Raw genomic sequence first — 18,280 nt, 5'->3', positions numbered from 1 at the left:
TTATATAAATGTATTTAAATTTAACCAATTTATTACATTTAAATGAAGTATTTCTTTAAATTAATTACAATTTAGTATAAATTAAAGAGGATATTGAGACTGAATTTACTGAATTGAAAGAAAGCATGAATGTATTTAAATCTATTGCTAATTAAATTTTATTTTTAAATTGAATTAAATGTAAAATATATTATTATATTTCAGTGTAGTATAGATTTATTTAAATGTATAATACAATTAAGTTATTTATAAATGAAGGAGGATATTGTCATTGACTAAATGTATTATTCAGTGTAAAGGAAGAATATACGAAGAGTTCATTTGCAAAAACAAAATTCATGTTTTTTCCAATTAATTTCAATCAAACTGAAGTTGGGTTATTTTGATTAGTTTCAAAAATAACAAAAAAACACAGCTAATTAACACATAAAAAATATAACAATAAATAAGGTTTTTGAAAAATGAAAAAATAAAAAAGACATCTGTTTTTGTAAGTAAACTCTTGATGTTTGGTTTAAGTGAAGTGCATTATTTGGGTGTGATCTGTCCTGTAGGATGCGTCTGTGCTGACGCTGATCTCCTACAGAGCTCAGTCCATTCAGCCGGCTAAAGACGGGTGGCTGCAGAACCTGCTCAAACTCATGGAGAAGTTCTTCAGGTCTGGATCGTTCATCATATTCACTGAAGTCCTGTTTTAAACCAGTCCTGGGAATAACACTTCTCTCTCTCTCTGTGTGTCAGGAATGAGAGCCGTACTGTGATCAGGATCAAGGTCCTGCACATCCTGTCCTTCGTGCTCAGCACAAACCGACAGCTCTATGAGGTCAGTCCTGTAGCAGTCATGCCTTTCCTTGTGTTCGTGGGCTCGCTGTTGTTTTTCTTGATGGTCTGTGCTCTGTGTGACCAGGAGGAGCTGATCGAGGTGGTGGTGATTCCTCAGCTGGGTCAGATCGCTGAAGATCGAGATCTGTCCGTCAGGAAACAGGCCACACAGCTGCTGGTGGATCTGGCCGAGGGCTGCAGCACGCATCACTTCAGCAGTCTGCTCGACATCATCGAGAAGGTAGCGCTGCTCGCCGATGATGTCACTAACGGAAGCGCAGGCATTCCATTGTTCTCTTCTTTGAAATTTACATTGAAAATTCCAAAAATTGAATTTAGAATTAGATTTAGAATCTAGATTTCCACCATTCCTGCAGGTCCTTCATATAGCCCTGAAATAGTTTATTTATTCAAACATAACTAAGGGAATATGGAGCTGTTAAATGTTTGTGTGTGTGTATATATATATATATCTCATCTCACACACACACACACACACACACACATACACATATATATATATCAATGTATTATTAAAGTAAGAAGTATAAAATTATTAAAATATATTATTTAATCTAATATAATATCTATATAGTATGTAATCTAATATATTAATATTAATAAAATACGGGTTTATTAATAGTTTCCATCGTAGTTTATGCCTAAATAAAAATGATCAACCTCACAGTTAGAAAACATTTCTGCAACATTTTGCTGTTTTTTTTATTATTTTTTTTTATCCAACATTTTGATGTAAAACCCCCATACAAGTGTGCGAGACCTGATTTGTGTGAGTGCACCTCTCCTGTGCTCCTGTAGGTTGCTATTCGTCCGTTATCGTGCTCTCTGGAGGGAGAGAGAGAGCTGTCAGTGGAGTCTCCCATGGAGGACGTCCGCACCGCTATCCTGGGTCTGCTGGACATCCTACAGGTATCACAACACCTGCACTCATCAGTGTGATGGTGATCATTCTCCGTGTCCGCTCCAGTGATGCTGTGTGTGTGTGTGTGTGTTCTCAGAGTAAACTGTACAGTCTGCCGGCCAGTCATGCCAGCCGAGTGTACGAGCTGCTGATCTCTCATCTGCAGCTTCACTACAAGAACAGATACTACAGTGCTGCCGGGAGCTCCATACGCCTCAAGGTCAGGCTTTGACTCCAGTTAGTCAGACACTCAGAACACATAGCCTTCTCAAATCAGCTGGGCTTCAGAAAAGCTAAGCATGTTGTTTCTCTCATTGTTTGTGTGTCAGGTGTTTGATTTCTTACTGATGATGAGGGCCGACTCTCTTCACCGTCTGGGTGTCCCCAATAAAGATGGCGTCCTGAGATTCAGCCCATACTGTCACTGTGACGTCGGGTAAGAACTCCAGCATCTCTGTTTAGTGCTGTTTCTTATTAAGCACACTTATTGAGGAGGATGTTAAATGATGTCAAATTGAAATAGTGCTGTCAAATGATTAATTGAGATTAATCGCATTCAAGATAATAGTTTTTGTTGTCAAAATATGTGTCTGTACTGTGTATATTTATTATATATAAATGCGCGCACACACACGCATGTACTTAAATTTGTTTTTATATTTTAAGTATATTTATGTAAATATTTGCAAAATATAAACTGTATTTGTTTGTATTTATATAAACATAATAAATATACACAGAACACACACACATATTATGCAAACAATTTTATTTTTTGGATGTGATTAATCATTTGACAGCGCTACATTTAAATTATAAATGTATATAGTAGTGATACATGTTTTATAGATGTATTATACAGTAGTGATAAATGTTTTATAAAAGTTTTAAATAAAATGTGAATTGATTTACATTTATTATTAATATTAATTTAAGTATTAACTGTTAAGGAGGATAATTAGATTGACTAAATGTACTATAACATTTTAATTGAACTTAAATGTCTCATTTTGTCTTATGATTAAAAGAAGTATACATTTATTAAAATTTTAAAAAATAAGATTTAAATAAATTTATCACTACATATTAGAAGTATAAATGTATTTACATTTTATTTAAATTGAAATGTAAAATTGCACTTAAATGAATTAAACATTCATTTTAATTTATTATTAAATTTACTAATATTAAAACTAGAAATTATTTAGGAGAATGTTCAGATTGACAGAATTTATTACATTTAAATATTTTTAATTGAATTAAAGCTTTTGTTCATAAAAGGCAAGGCAAGTTTATTTATATAGCACATTTCATACACAATGGCTGTGTATGACACTTTTTTTTTTTTTTAAATGGATGAGCTTTTTATTAAACCTCTCACGGACCGATGCAGTGCAACACTCGCTGATGTTGCATCAAACGGCTTCAAAGATCAAAAACAATTTTTAAAATAACTCTGACTGGATTCGTATGAAAGAAAAAAGTCTTGGATGACTTTAAGATGAGTAATTTATGTGCTAATTTTCATTTTTGGGTGAATAACCCTTTAAAATGTATTATTACTTTTAAATGAAATACACATTTAATCTCACTTATTATTTATATTAAAGTAAGTAAAAATCAAAGAGGATATCCAGATTATAGTACTATATTTATTATAAATGTAAAGAAAGTATAAATATATTTAAGTGTATTATAAAATTTAATTAACATGTATTAATACATTAAAATGTCTACATCTGCTACCAGAATTAAATCAAGTATAAATGATTAAGGAGAGCATTCAGACTGACTCAATCTCAGATGTCTGGTTTTCAGGGAGTTGGAGAAGAAAGTGCAAGATAAGAAGTCCCCAACAGGAAGTCCCACACCGGTGGCTCCGCCCTCCTCCATTCGCACGGCCTATCTGCCCTACAGCCTGGCCTTCAATGTGCTGCTAGAGTGCCTCAAGATGGTACACACACACACACACACACACACACACATCGCTCACATCCTCTTCCCTTTACAATGATCCATGACACCATCATATGTTCACGGTGTCATGGGACTGGATTTATTTACCATGTTCTCAACACAGTGCCCTGTGTATTTTCATTCCTGGAACAGGAACAGTCTGTGTGTGTGTGTGTGTGTGTGTGTGAATATAACTGTGAAAGGTCAAACATCAGCTGTTCGTGTGGTTTGCAGGAGTCTGACTGGAAGGTGCTGAAGCTGGTTCTGGATAAGATGTCCTGCACCATCCAGTACAAGGTCCTGGTCCTGACCTCATCCTGCAACATAGATCACCTTTGCTCCACTCTCTGCTCCATGGTAACACACACACACACACACACACACACACACAATCTCACTGGAATACACTGTATGGAAGCGAGGTCATTTGGGAGAGTGTGTGTGTGTGTGTGCAGGTGACCGACCGTCTGATATCGGAGCGACTGAAGAAGACTCCTGATGGATTCTCCCTCACTGATGTTCAGCTCGCTGTGGTTCCTGTTCTGACCGCCCTCACCTCGTACCACAGCTACCTCGAGCAGCCCCGACAGGTGACACCGACACATGTACCCCGCTGTCCAGATTTGATAAAGTTTAGCTAGGGCTGTGTTCTAGACCGTATCGTAGACACACTTCGAAGGCTGTTTGAAATAACAAGAAGCAGAACTGAAATTGCATTGTTTATTTAGGGGTATTATTACATTTACATTGACTATACAATTATCGCATTTAAATGAAATATACATTTATTGAAACGTGTTCATACATTTATGTAAATATTTAAATCAAATAAGTTTAACTTAAATGTAGAACGTTTGTCACTCACATTTTTGAACACAGACTTGAAAGTGCATGATCCAAACCTACATTTTTATAATTCAGGACTTAAAAAAACATTTTGTAACATGATTTTGATGTACTATTTTCATGGTAATGCAACGTTTGAATTTAAACTGGGTTTCAAAGGATGAACTTTGAAAGATTTTAAGTGTTCAAGCGATATATAATTTCTGATGATTTCTAAAGTGTGAAAGAGAACAAGGCAACAAAGACGACTGATATGATGTAGGTTTTTGAGGGGCACTCTTGCCATAAATTAATCTACTACTTTTCCTACCTCATTTTTAACAAAACAGATTGTCTTAGACCTTTCCAACGGTATATAGTTTGTCATGATCAGATTAGGATTTAATTGTAATATAGTGAAGTACACGTAGGGGTCCACTGAGGGGCCGGGTGGAAGTTAACAGGTTAAATTAATCATGTTTATTCAAGTGTATTATAAAATTAAAAGTATACAATTATGTACTTGTATACTGCTTTAAATGTAAGAATACATTTATTAAACATTTTAATTAAATATTTACATTTGAAGCATACATTTAAACATTTAAATTTGTTATAATTGAATATTAATTTGTTAAATTTAAAGTTAGTACACACGTATGTACATTTATATATAAATTTAATTTAAGTAAATATTAATACTCAAATGTGTTTTTAAATTTAAGCTAGATCAAAAATGTAAGGTGTATTAATGTGTTTAACCTGTTAACTGTCACTCACGTTTTTGAAGATAGACATGAACGTGCATGATACAAACCTAAATTTTAATAATTCATGACTGAAAACATTTTGTAACATGATTTTGATGTGCCATTTACATGGTAATGCAATGTCTGATTTTAAAATGGGTTTTGAAGGATGAATTTTGAGATTTTATGTTTTCAAGTGATATATAACTTCTGATGATTTCTAAAATGTGATAGAGAAAAAGGCAACGAGGAAGTCTTTTTTTTAAACAAAGGTCAAAGCTCCTTTTGTAATGTAGATTTCTGAGGGTGCACTCTTGTCATAAATTCATCTATTACTTTTCCTACATAATTTTTAACAAAAAATATTGGTAAAATATATATTTGGGAGTCTTAGACCTTTCCAACGATATATAGTTTGTCAAGATTAGATTAGATTTGATTGTAATATAGTATAGTCAACGTAGGCGTCCCGTATACGGGACGGGGTGACATTTAACAGGTTAATGTAGAACACACTTGTCTGTTTCCTCAGAGGGAGCTGGTGCAGTGTTTGGAGAAGGGGCTGATCTATCGCTGTGCTAAGCAGTGTGTGGTGGCTCTGACCATGTGCACTGTAGAGATGCCTGACATCATGATCAAACTCCTGCCTGCTCTCATCGTCAAGCTCACGCACATCTCTGCCACCGTGGCCATGGCCTCGCCCATGCTGGAGTTCCTGTCCAGTGAGTGCAAGCCCGCCCACTCTCTCACTCTGACCAATCAGAGCCGCCCTACTCACTCTGACCAATCAGAGTATAGCACACATTCTACATTCAGGATACAGCCTCAGCGAAACGACACCTGTGGATCATACACCGCTCAAGTGCTGATGCTTTTTGTCTCGTCTCTCTCTTTTAGCATTAGTGCGGCTCCCTCATCTGTATGCTAACTTTGTAGCCGAGCAGTACGTCAGCGTGTTTGCCATATCGCTGCCCTACACCAACCCCTCAAAGTGAGTAAGCTCACACACACACACACACACCTGTGAACTCGCACATACAGACTTGATTAGCTATTTGACTGCTTGATGTTCAGTTATAATGTTACAAGAGATTTCTATTTCAAACATATGCCGTCCTTTTGAACTTTTGAGTCCATCAGAGAATCCTTCAAAGAATTCAGAAATGTTTCCTTAATCAGCATAATAGATTGATTTCTGGAGGATCGTGTGACACTGAAAACTGGAGAAATGATGCTAAAAATACAGCTTTACATCACATGAATAAATTACATTTTAATGTATATTCAAATAGAGAACAGTTGCTTTAAACTGTAATAATATTTCACAATATTATTGATTTTAGTGTATTTTTAATCAAATAAATGCAGCCTCCATGAGCCTTAATTATCCTAAATGATGTGTTTCCTTGTTATTTTCTGTTTGAAAACAACCTTTTTCAATATTGATAATCAGAAATGTGTATTGAGCAGCTAATCAGCATATTAGAGTGATTTCTGAAGGATCATGTGTCACTAATGATGCTGAAAATTCAGTTTTACATCACATGAATAAATTACATTTGAACATATATTCACATAGGAAGCAGTTACTTTAAACAGTAATAATATTAAACTATTTTATTGTGTTATTGAATCAAATAAAATGATCTTCAGTGATGTCTTTTCTGGTTTTTCCTTCACTCTCTGTAGGTTTAATCAGTACATAGTGTCTCTCGCTCATCATGTGATCGCCATGTGGTTCATACGCTGCAGACTGGCTTTCAGGAAAGACTTCGTTCAGTACATCACCAAGGTGGATGATGGGATTGATCAGATCGTCAGACATGTGTTTACAGATCGATCTGTTGCTCTTGAGTTGAAGTGTGTTTTGTGTGTGTGATTAGGGTCTCCGCTCAAACGCTCTCCTGCCGTTTGATGACACTCACGAGCAGAGCAGCTTCAGAGCGCGCAGCACCAGCCTGAACGAGAGGCCCAAGAGGTACACACACACACACACACACACACACACACGCACGCACGCAGGGCCGGATCACCGTTTGTCTCGTGTCAGGTTTGGCCGTGGGAAGGACTCAACGCATGATTGTCATTCAGGCGCCTCATTGGTTCATTTCTTTGATGGTAGTGTGGTGATCTCTGGCTTTGTGTGTCTGGTGCACATCAGAACATCAGCTGAGTTTTCACTTCCACTCACAGATGCTAGTTTGACTGTGGGACGTCTCGTCTTCCTCTGTGTTTCTCTTTCTCTGTGTTTCTGTTTCTCGAAGGCACATCAGAACCATTAACAAACCATGTTTCTTCAACTACGCCATCTTTAGGCCCCAGGGATTGATTTTTATTCGATTTAGACTTTTTTTTTGCTGTATGAAGGTCACATTAAAACTAGAGATTTTTTTTTTTTACATTTTCTAGCAAGACTTAGTTCGGATACTTTTCAAATGCCTTTGTTTTTAATAAAAAAATGCATGTTTGAAACCAAGATAGTCTAATTAAAAGAGGATATTGGTCATTAGTCGTTATTTTAACATTTATTTAACAATCAGTGTGTGTATTTTTTGGGTGAAAGCTATGGATTTTGCAAAATTCAGTATATTTATAAATATATTGTTATGTTTTAAAACATGTTTTCTTTGCTTTTTTGTTAATTTTTTTGTAGGTTTTTTGGTCTATTTATATATATATATATATAAATAGACCAAAAAACCTACAAAAAAATTAACAAAAAAGCAAAGAAAACATGTATATATAAAACATATATATATATAAAACAAAACTAACTATCTAATTTCCACCACAGGGTTATGATGAGTTATGATTTAAGATGTGATGGAAATGACATTTTTGTGCGGGTTTTGTTCATCCACGGTTAAACATTAGGATTATTTCTAGGCAAATTTAATTGACAAGTTTAAAAAGTGTGTGTTAATGGAGTTAAATTTCTAAAAGGACTAAAAATGCCCATAGTTGAAGAAACGCCTGAATACAAACAGTTCACGCATCTCTAAAACTTGTGCTGATATTTGATATTGAGCTTATACTTAGCTTTTCTTTTCTATTCCTTATTATTTCCATCCAATTCTTATTCATTCATTCATTCACTCACTCTCTGTCCTTGCTTTTCTTGATTGGTTGTGGAAAAGCCATTGTCCCAAAAGCCAGTTTACTTTTAACAGGAATCTCCATAATACTACATATAATACGGCTTACTAAACCCTTTTAACCAGCACAGCTGATGCAGCACACAATGTAATAAGAAGACATATCACTAATACAGTCCATGATCAGTTGTGTCCAGAGTCACATGACCATCTAATCTCACTGTCCTGATACTGATATCAGGTTCATTCTCTGGAAACCATCCGTGCTCTTTTGTATTCTTTTGTAAGTCTCGTGTCTTGTCTCGTCATCGACTCGGGAGCTTCGAATGAAAAGCCTGAAAAAGAGAAAGTTCCAACCAATGCATTTACATGCACAAGAATATACACACATTTGTGAAAATGTAGTCGAACAAATCATTTATTTATACTCTCTCTGTTTTGTTAATACCATTAATGAGCATCATTCAAGGTCAGATCAAATTACTGTATGACGTTTTGAAAATTATTGCGAATTTAAGAATGAATGTGAAATAAAAATAAATTTTAAATAAAACAATCATAAATTGCTAATTAATTTGTTTAACTGTATGCCATGTGAAAATTTAACCAACATCTGCTAATGTTTTTTTATATTATTAAATATAAAGTTAATATTTTAGGTCAGAGTCTGGCAAGTAAATGTTCATTTCAGTATAAATGTTCCCCTAGAAAACCAACTTTAATCTTAAATGATGTGCATATAAACATGGTTCATACCTGTTTGTGCTCTTTCTAGTTGATCAGGCCTTTCATTCTCTGTTCCAGATTCTATTTTAACTCCATCCGGTCATTCATTTGTTTGCTGTATTAAATCACACACACATACACACAATCATATCACTGTTTTCCTATTAATATTAATTTCCAGTATAATGATCATAGCAGTGTCTGAATGCTTTTTTCTTCCCTGTACCATGTGTTTGTGCTCTTTCTGATGAGTTTTTCATTTATTTTCTCCTCTTTCATTCCTTTGGTAGAATGCTGACAGTATATTGCTTACTTTATGCCTTGTTAAGTGTCTGTTGATCTTTTTGATGCTGTTTCTCCTTCCAGTTTTCTGTTTCCTCCTTTTGTTTTCTTATTGTTTTTTGAGTGTCGTCCCTGTTTTCTGGTTCTCAGTGTGCGCTGCTGACCAAGTTACTTTGTTTTCCTTTCACTTCCTTATTTGACCCCTCCCCCCTCCTCTGATTGGGCCATGCGTGGTGGGCGTGGTTTGGGGGGGTGCCCACACCTGGGATCCGTCACCTGTGATTGGTCGCTGGCCCCTTTCGTGACACTCCACAACCAATCGCACTCCCCCATCCACCCATGCTGACATGGTTAAAATGCCCCAAATTCCCCCTGACCCTCCCTGGTCACGACGTTATGCTGACGCACACCTGACCTCGTTTGCCCTCGGGGCAGTTTGCGGACGACCAAAGTGGCGAAGCAAGGCCCCAGCGCAAACTCTCCCGTTAAAGACCTGAAAGATCTGTCGGCCATGGACGCCTTCCGCTCCCGAAGCATCAGTGTGTCCGAGCATGCGGTGCGCAGGTAGAGCATTTTTGGTCACCTCAAAACTCAACAACCGATTGATATCCCTGCTTTTCCTTTTCTGTATGCAGGGACGGTGGGCGGGGCTTGGGCATTCGGGGGTGGGGCGTTGTCTTGCCGATGCGGGGTGGGCGTGAACATCTGGTTTGGGCTAATTCTGATTGGGAAGGAAAGGGTGCATGCTGGAGGAGGGTTTTGTCATTTTACGGTGATGTCGACTGCATGCGCTGAGCCTCGGAGCATCTGTTTTTATTTCTGCCTAACCCCGTTTGGTATTTGCTTTTATCATGCTTATCGTGCCGTTTGTGATGGTGTTTTTTTTTTTCTGTCCATGAGCAAATTAGTACGGAGCCCCTAAAGGGACATGGTGATGGAAAAAAAGAAGACGAGTGTTTTTGTGTTTTCCTGCAGATCTTTTGTGTTCCCCCAAGAAACTTTGCATTCACTCGAGAAACATTGTGTTATATATCAGTCCTTGTGCGTTCTCTCGCAAAAAGTTTTATTTCAGTGCTTTCGTGCTTTCTCGCAAAACTTTTACATTCTCTCACAAAAATCTAGCGTTCCTCAAGAAACTTTGCATTATCTTGCAAAACTTTTACATTCTCTTGTAAAAACTGTTACATTATCTCCAAAAAAATGTTTTTTTATGATGAATAATATGAGATTGGAGGAAAAATGATATTTATTTTGCATACGCTTGCAAAACTTTTAGATTTTCTTGTAAGACATTTGCGTTCACCCAAACATTGCATTATATTTTACTGTTTTCCCCAAAACTTTGCGTTATATTTCAATACTTTTACATTCTCTAGTAGAAAAACATTTGCATTCCCTCAATATACTTGGCAAAACTTTTCCATTTTCTTGTAAAACACTTTCGCGTAATCACACAAAACTCTAAATAAATATGCGTGATCGTAAAACATTCATGAGGTGGGAGGAAAAATATTACAATGCTTTTGCAAGCTAACACAAAATTTCTTAGGGAAACACAATACTTTTGCGAGACAAACATTGCATTTAAACACAAAGCATTCCCTCGCAAATGTTCGCGATCCCCAGAGAAACTATGCATTATATGTCAATGCTTTTGCATTCTCTTGCAAATCTCTTGTGCTCCACCAACAAACTTTGCATTCTCTTTCAGAACTTTTGCGTTCCTCTGAAAAATCTGGCAAATTAGCATTTGCAAACAAAAGCACATCCAAATGCTTTGAAAAATAATATTTCCCATCCCATTTTTTCCATCTCCATGTCCCTTTAGGGGCTCTGTACTGCACACAGGAAGCATGCGCAATTAAAGGATGTGTTTACACATTCAAATGACTAGCTTCTCTGTCTTTGCTGTTTGTTGAATGAGATAGACGGCAGTAATTCAGCTCCCAAACACTAGGGGGCGCACTCCACTTGCTCATCCTGCTGCCTGTCTGAGCCTGTTTTAACCTTCACTTATTCACATCATTTCCACACACTCTTTACCCATGATCCAGGTACAGTATCCATCCATGTTTTATCATACTGCATTTTGTATCATGAACAAAAATTCGCACAATAATACGCTGCGAACACGCTGAAAATGTTTCACTGACACCCTCTTCAAATGCTGTTCATCCATGGTTTGCTTTCGACCCAATAAAAAGGGTTTTTCAGGGCTTATACTTACCTGATATCATCTCAAAGCCGTATTAATTTCTTTCTTGTGTAAAACACTTGTGCTTTTTCCATTCAGCAAAATACATTCTGTTGTTTTCCCCTCACAGCTTTGTTTTCATTTGCATAAATATGTAGTCTAATCTCCATGTGCTCCTGAACTCATTAACAAACTGCAGTGTGGCACACAACCAGCAGATGACAGCCGAGCATCAGATGAGATCTCCAGTACTATCTTTCCTCAGATGTCAGTGGTTTATTAACCCAGTGCATCTAATTACCATAAAAAACTATTAATCAGTTCAGTGCCTCCAAGTTACAGGATGTTAATGAATAAAGCGTCCGCTATTAGCGAGCAAAGGGACTTCACACGGCATATTTGTTTTATTAGCTAGCATGTCTGCTAATTACCCTGCCATCGGTTTACTAATTGCCTAAAGAATTTATGTGCCAAGGGCTTTTCTTTGGGTAACTCCAAGATCGCTCGTTATGATTTAAAAAGCAAGCTAATAATGCTGGACTTGATCTAAATCACAAGCAGTTTGACTCTTCCTGTGTTAAAGGAATATGTACTGCTTCAGTTTTGGGGTCTGAAATTTCTTCGAAACTCATAAAAAGTGTTTTTTTTTCTCCTCTAAAAAAATCTAATATTAATTGCTCAGTTGCAATCCAGTGGTGATTTGTACTCCAGTCACTATTCCACACATTCATATTCAGCTCTGTCTGTTCAGCTTAATGCATCAATAGAGAAAAAAGTGCATCGCCAAACCACATCATTTATTATTCCACAGACATCAACCACCATCTGACTGCAGCTGATAGAGATGATTGAGGGCTTGATGTGCATGTGAAGAGCTGGTGAACAGTGAAACCTTTTCTCCGTGTTACAAGGCAGTGAAAAGAGGTTTATGATCGAAATTGTGCCTTTTGAAAAAGATCAACTGGTTTAGATGATATGATACATTTCATAAAAGGTGGTGTTATGATCAGCTGTACTGGAACCCCAGGATTCAGAGACTTAATGGACATCGTATGCGGCTGGAATAATATAGCATGCTAATTTTGATTGAAATATTTAAAATTGTATGAATTTAACATGCAAACAGAATTTGAGAGGTTGAGGCATCCTCTTCAGCTGAAGAATTGCTGAATGATCAGATGTAAAGACACAAACTGGGACTGTGTGTGTGTGTGTGTGTGTGTCTGTGTGTGCGTGCGCTGGATGACCCTGTTGACAGACGCTGGAGTGATTGGGTGGGGTGGTTAAAGCTCATGTTGTTGGATTGATCCCGGTGTGCCCTTGAGCGAAGCAGCTGAAGGAATGCTCCAGAATTAACTTCTCTCTATCGACAGCATTTGTCCATCGCTACAGAAAATAACTTTGACCCTTCTATCAGGTGGTGTTTACACCAACACACTTTCAGTGGAAGCGCACAGGTTCATTCACTCTTAGGGTTTAAATGCAAAAATGCACTGCTGGAATTTCCGTTAAACATGTTTAATGTACAAAAAGGAAAGATTCTGTTATTAATTTGTATTAAATGCATTGCTTTCCCGTATTACTGTATTAAATTGCATGGCAGTAACAGTGAAAAATTAAATGATTTAATAGTTAAATTAACTTAAAATGTGAATGCCATTTGTAAATGACATATAAGTAGGTGCTATTTCATATTAATTTATATTAGAGAAAATAATACTAGAGTTTAATTATATTAGTAAATTAAATTTAAAGAAATGTATTAATATAAAGTAAACAAAAAAGTACATAATTAAAGTTGTATATAGAAGTAAAAAATATGGTTAATAGAAAAATGTAATTATGATTTAAATTTAGGTAAATACAAAAATTACACGTTAATGTTTAGAATTTTTTTTTTTAAATACATTTTGTTTAAATAAATAATTTCCCCCTTTTATTAAATAGTATAGTGGAGTGAGCAGAAAGTCCAGGGAGGGACTGGAACCTAAAGGAATGTGTTTTTGTATGAGTGTGTCATCTCTTGTGAGGTGTTATAAAGACAGAATATAGTTGTTATTGTGACCGAGGTTGTGTTGGTTTATGAAGCATCCGATGACGAGGGTCACACTGACTCTCTGCAGTAGATGCTTCTGTCTTTTGTCTGTGTTTGTCCACACGCGCTCGTATCATCCACATTCAGCCCTTGTCCCCCGGTGAGATGAAATGAAAATGGGCTTTTGTTGATGTTGGATCAGTTTGGTTTTTTTCACACCTCAGATGTACGTAGAAGTGCAGTGCCAGACGTGTAACTGTCCTCATGATTCAGAGCGCTTGCTAACATGTTACTAGTGTTATAATGTAAGATAATGCAGATGCGTTTGCTTTGATATTCCTGGAGTGTTCTGGGTAGTTTTAGCACGATTCTACAGAATGTTCTGATTGGTTGCTTGGGTGTTATGAGATGGTTGTGATTGTTTTCTTTACTGCAACCAAAAGTGTTGGACTCAGTATAACTGAGACCTGGGTCCTGAATCAGCTGTCTGCTTTATTAATTGTATATAATTATTTGTATTTATTATCATAATATGTATTCACTGTGTATATTATTTTGTCGAAAACAGTAATTTAATGGGAGTCTCCCAAGAAGGTTATTTTTGTATTTTTAAAGTATTGTTTTCATTTGATATTTAATTAGAATTTTACTTTTTTATTTTATTTTATATTTTTAACTAAAGATATTAGACCAACTGAGACAATTATTAGTTTTTTTAAAAGTATATATCTTTTATTACATCAACTGGCTTTTGTTCTGACTTTATAATAACCCTTACAGTAAAGACTGAAAAAAACATTTAAAATAATATTTTCATAAATTGATAATCTCTATCCATGAAAAAATAAAATAAAATAATATATATAGATATTATTTTATTTTATTTTTTCATATATATATATATATATTTTTTTATTATTATTTATTTATTTATTAGTTTTTAATTTTTTCATTTTAAGTTTATTTTTGAAATCATCATGTGTTTTGTGTAGGGCATCTGATATTTATGACAATTTCTTCAATCTTTTATCATCCAGCAGGTAAAATGTTGCATCTTGTTACACAGTAAAGTAAACACACACATGATTTCAAGCACCGTAGCATTCCTTGCGTGTGTGTGTGCGTGCGTGTGCGTGCGTGTGTGCGTGTGTGTGGTGTTAATGAGAAGTTTCTCAGGTCAGAGAGTGGATGTCGCAGTCAGAAGTGCTTTAGCTCAGCGGCGTTGTCAGCGGTGTGTGTTCACGTGGGTTGGTGTGTGTGTGTGTGTGGTCTTAGTGTATGGAGATGATGTGGGCTCTGCTGATTTCCCCGGGGATGCTGTTGCCGTGGTTACAGAAGGGCAGGATGCTGATGGCTGCCTTAGATTAATGCCATCACCTGGATAATCACACGGCTCTCCACAGATGTGTGTGTGTGGCTGGCAGATGAACTTTTCTAGGTGTGTGTGTGTGTGTGTGTGTGCGCCATGCTCTCTCTTACTTTCTCTCCTGCTCAAGGTTTGTCAGTCCCAGTTTTGTGTCACTAAAAGAGAACCAAGAAAAGCTTTGACTAAACAAAGCAGATCAAGGAATCATTGACTCAGAATTGACTCAAGAGTTAATGAAGTCTACAGTCTACAGTCTGTTCCAGTGTTATCTCTATTTTTAGTAATTTAGTAAATTAGCTTTTATTTTTTTATATTTTCAGTTTTTCATAAAAAAAAAAGTTTATGTAAGTAATGATTTTATGTGCTAGAGTTGTTTTGGTTAGTATTTTTGATTTTATATTATTATTATTATTATTATTATTAAGGTTTAACTGATTTTTTTAGTTTTAGTTGAGTTTTTTTTTTCTCAGTTCTTCAGTTTCAGTTTTCTACAGTTTTTATCTAATATTTGTATATATACGGTATATTTTTCAGCTTTATAACAGCTAACAAAAACTACTTTTTATAGTCAACACAATAATAATCCTGCTCTGTTCCTTCCAAAAAATATCACATATTACTTCTTAAATATTGCACACGAGTCATATGGGCTACTTGAAGAAAATGTTAGCTTTTTTTTTTAAAGCTGATTTTTTGTTTTAATGGAGAAATATTCATATGGTTCTAGAATTATTTGAGTGTGACAGTTTTCATTCAAGATTTGGAAATTGTTCTTTTTCTCTATTTCTGTTCAGATTTAAAATTTTTTAATCTGTTTTAGTTTTATAAATTCAGCTAATTGTAGTACCTCCATTTATTATATTTCAATTGCAGTTTTATCTAGTATTTAAATGTAGTATTTCAGCTTTATTTCCATTAAAAACTACTTTTAATAGTTTTAGATAACAAAAACACTAGAGAGCGAGTTTTTTTTGGGGTAAACTGTTCCTTTAAGCAAAAATAAACTTGCACAGTATCTCTGATTTGATTCATAAAGGAGTAAGCATCTGTTTTAAGTGTGTGTGTGTGTGTGTTTAAAAGGGCCACTCCCGCTTCAATCGGCATCTGAATCTGATTTATTACATCTTCACAAACACACTCACACACTCTCATCTCTAGCTGCACACTGTGTCCTAAGCAGCCGTGACGACTGATAAATATCACTAACCGTCAGAATCAGAATCAGATGACTCCGAATCAAATGAATCTGAATCAGATGACTCTGAATCAAATGAATCTGAATCAGATGACTCCGAATCAAATGAATCTGAATCTGAATCAGTCAGTGGTTCAGAGTTGTGGTTAGGACATGGTGTCAGAGACTAGCTGAGGTCTCAGAGCACTCTTTGACCTGGTGAGCTCTCCTGTACCTGTGTGTGACCCCTGACCCCGTCCTGTGCAGGATGCAGACGTCCAGCACCACCTGCAGCCTGGGCTCGGCTGACGAGAACGCAGTGATGCAGGCGGACGACGCGCTCAAGACGGTCCATCTGGAGCTGACGGAGACCTGTCTGGACATGATGGCTCGATACGTCTTCTCCAACTTCTCTGCGCTGCCCAAGAGGTGCTCACCACAAACCACACGCCACAGCTCTGCTACATTCACAGCCCTCAGTCAGTCACATTAGTAGCGTGTTTGTTCAGATTTAACAGTCCAATTAATCGCTATCAATTATATTGCAATTCAATATTTGATTAGAAAATCCAGTAACTGAAGATAAAATAAAATAAATGTTACTACATCATGTCAGATAGAAGCATTGAGACATGATTTATTGAAGTCATGTAAAATAGTAGTAATTGCACTTAATAATAATACATGAAATTGATAATTGTAAATTAATGCTAAGTTAAACAGAAGCAGTTAGTAATAAGTATTAGTATTTTTTTAAAAAACTAAAAAATAATAATAATTACAGTATTGTTATAGTAGCCTTACTTCAATCATAAACATCCATTACTAACTGTTTAGTTTAATGTTCATTTAAAATAAAATAATAAACATTTATAATAATAATTGCCTACTTTAAACTGAAACTGTGAGTCATGTTTTATTTAAAAAAAATGTTAAATGTGCAATTAATTTTTTTTTACAAAAGATTAATTGCCCTGCTTTAAAAAATGAAACCATAAATAATTGTGTACTTTTGTATCATGTTTAAAAAATAAAAATGTATAATTTATAAAAACTAGTACGATACAGTACTAAAACAATACAAATATGTTTTTCATTAAGTCATTTATGCCAGTAGACCTCACTGACCAGTTGTTTAGGAAAAATCCACCAAAGCTGTTCTCCCATCAGACTTTAATGAAGTTGTAATTTCATTCATTTTTCAGTCACTTTGAAATAAAGAGTCAGCTAAAGGAGTAAAAGCATTGAGCGTGTGTGCAGAGCTGCTGTTGTCTCTGCTTTTTCTCTTTCTATCATTTTAGGCTGGTTTACAGACTTTCAGCTAGAACTGTAATCGCTTGACCGTCATCCTTTTGTTCGGTGTCTGTTTGCAAAGCTTTGAATAATACTAGTCTCTCATCTCTGCGGTGTGTGATGAATGCAGGCCGCTGAATGCTGCATCGATTCCCCTTATGTTCCAGAGCAAACTTCCTTTTCTGTCACTCTTATAGTAGTTGTTTTACCTGTGTGAATAGACACATCAGCTGATGTCCTTATTCAGCCTGTTGTTTGGTCCCTGTGAGAGATGGATGGCTCTCTCACAGTGACACTAAATACGATGATTGATGTGCTTGTGAACTCTTCCTCTCTCAGGTCTCCCATCGCAGAGTTCCTGTTGTCCGGTGGCCCCAGTATGACTTGGCTGGTTGGGAATAAGTTGATCACCATTACGACCAGCGGTGGCTCTCGAACCCAAGCCCTTCTGGGTCTGGACATGGCAGAGAAGCCCGGAGGAGGAGAAATGACCAGGTTACAATCGTTTCAACATAGATGGCACCAACCAATCATGCTAGTGCTATGGGCTAACGTTTTAGCACATTGCTAACATGAATTAGAATGTGCTAGCATGTTTATAAAATGTGTCCCAATGTTCATACTGTCCATCTTAAATAGTATGTGAGATTAGAATAAGTGTGTCCCAAAGCAGAGGTTGTTGAAAAGTGTATGCCATGCACACTCTGATGGCCAATATTACCCACAATCCACTGCGCTTTGGTGAAGGATTCTATCCAGAACTACAAACACTAATAAAACTCGTAAAAAAAACTACAAACATGGCAGAAGATAGATGAACGATGGATAGATAGATAGATAG

At 36.1% G+C, this 18,280-nt stretch overlaps 1 protein-coding gene across 2 annotated transcripts in view; it reads left to right on the top strand.

The window, feature by feature from the left end:
• LOC113076699 (tuberin-like) overlaps nt 1-18,280 on the top strand; it is a 42,299-nt gene that overhangs the window by 4,060 nt on the left and 19,959 nt on the right. For both annotated transcript variants that reach the window (XM_026249380.1, XM_026249381.1), the window contains 16 exons: nt 555-658; nt 742-823; nt 908-1,063; nt 1,642-1,752; nt 1,842-1,964; nt 2,074-2,180; nt 3,563-3,698; nt 3,935-4,057; nt 4,156-4,290; nt 5,807-5,996; nt 6,172-6,265; nt 6,964-7,066; nt 7,158-7,252; nt 9,813-9,941; nt 16,414-16,575; nt 17,779-17,934. In XM_026249380.1, the coding sequence (XP_026105165.1) occupies nt 555-658; nt 742-823; nt 908-1,063; nt 1,642-1,752; nt 1,842-1,964; nt 2,074-2,180; nt 3,563-3,698; nt 3,935-4,057; nt 4,156-4,290; nt 5,807-5,996; nt 6,172-6,265; nt 6,964-7,066; nt 7,158-7,252; nt 9,813-9,941; nt 16,414-16,575; nt 17,779-17,934 (2,006 nt within the window). The remainder of the gene's footprint in view (nt 1-554; nt 659-741; nt 824-907; nt 1,064-1,641; nt 1,753-1,841; nt 1,965-2,073; nt 2,181-3,562; nt 3,699-3,934; nt 4,058-4,155; nt 4,291-5,806; nt 5,997-6,171; nt 6,266-6,963; nt 7,067-7,157; nt 7,253-9,812; nt 9,942-16,413; nt 16,576-17,778; nt 17,935-18,280) is intronic.

The sequence above is a fragment of the Carassius auratus genome, unplaced genomic scaffold, assembly GCF_003368295.1.
Source record: "Carassius auratus strain Wakin unplaced genomic scaffold, ASM336829v1 scaf_tig00021008, whole genome shotgun sequence".
Lineage (NCBI taxonomy): Eukaryota > Metazoa > Chordata > Actinopteri > Cypriniformes > Cyprinidae > Carassius > Carassius auratus.
This window is presented reverse-complemented; position numbering and strand designations above follow the sequence as displayed.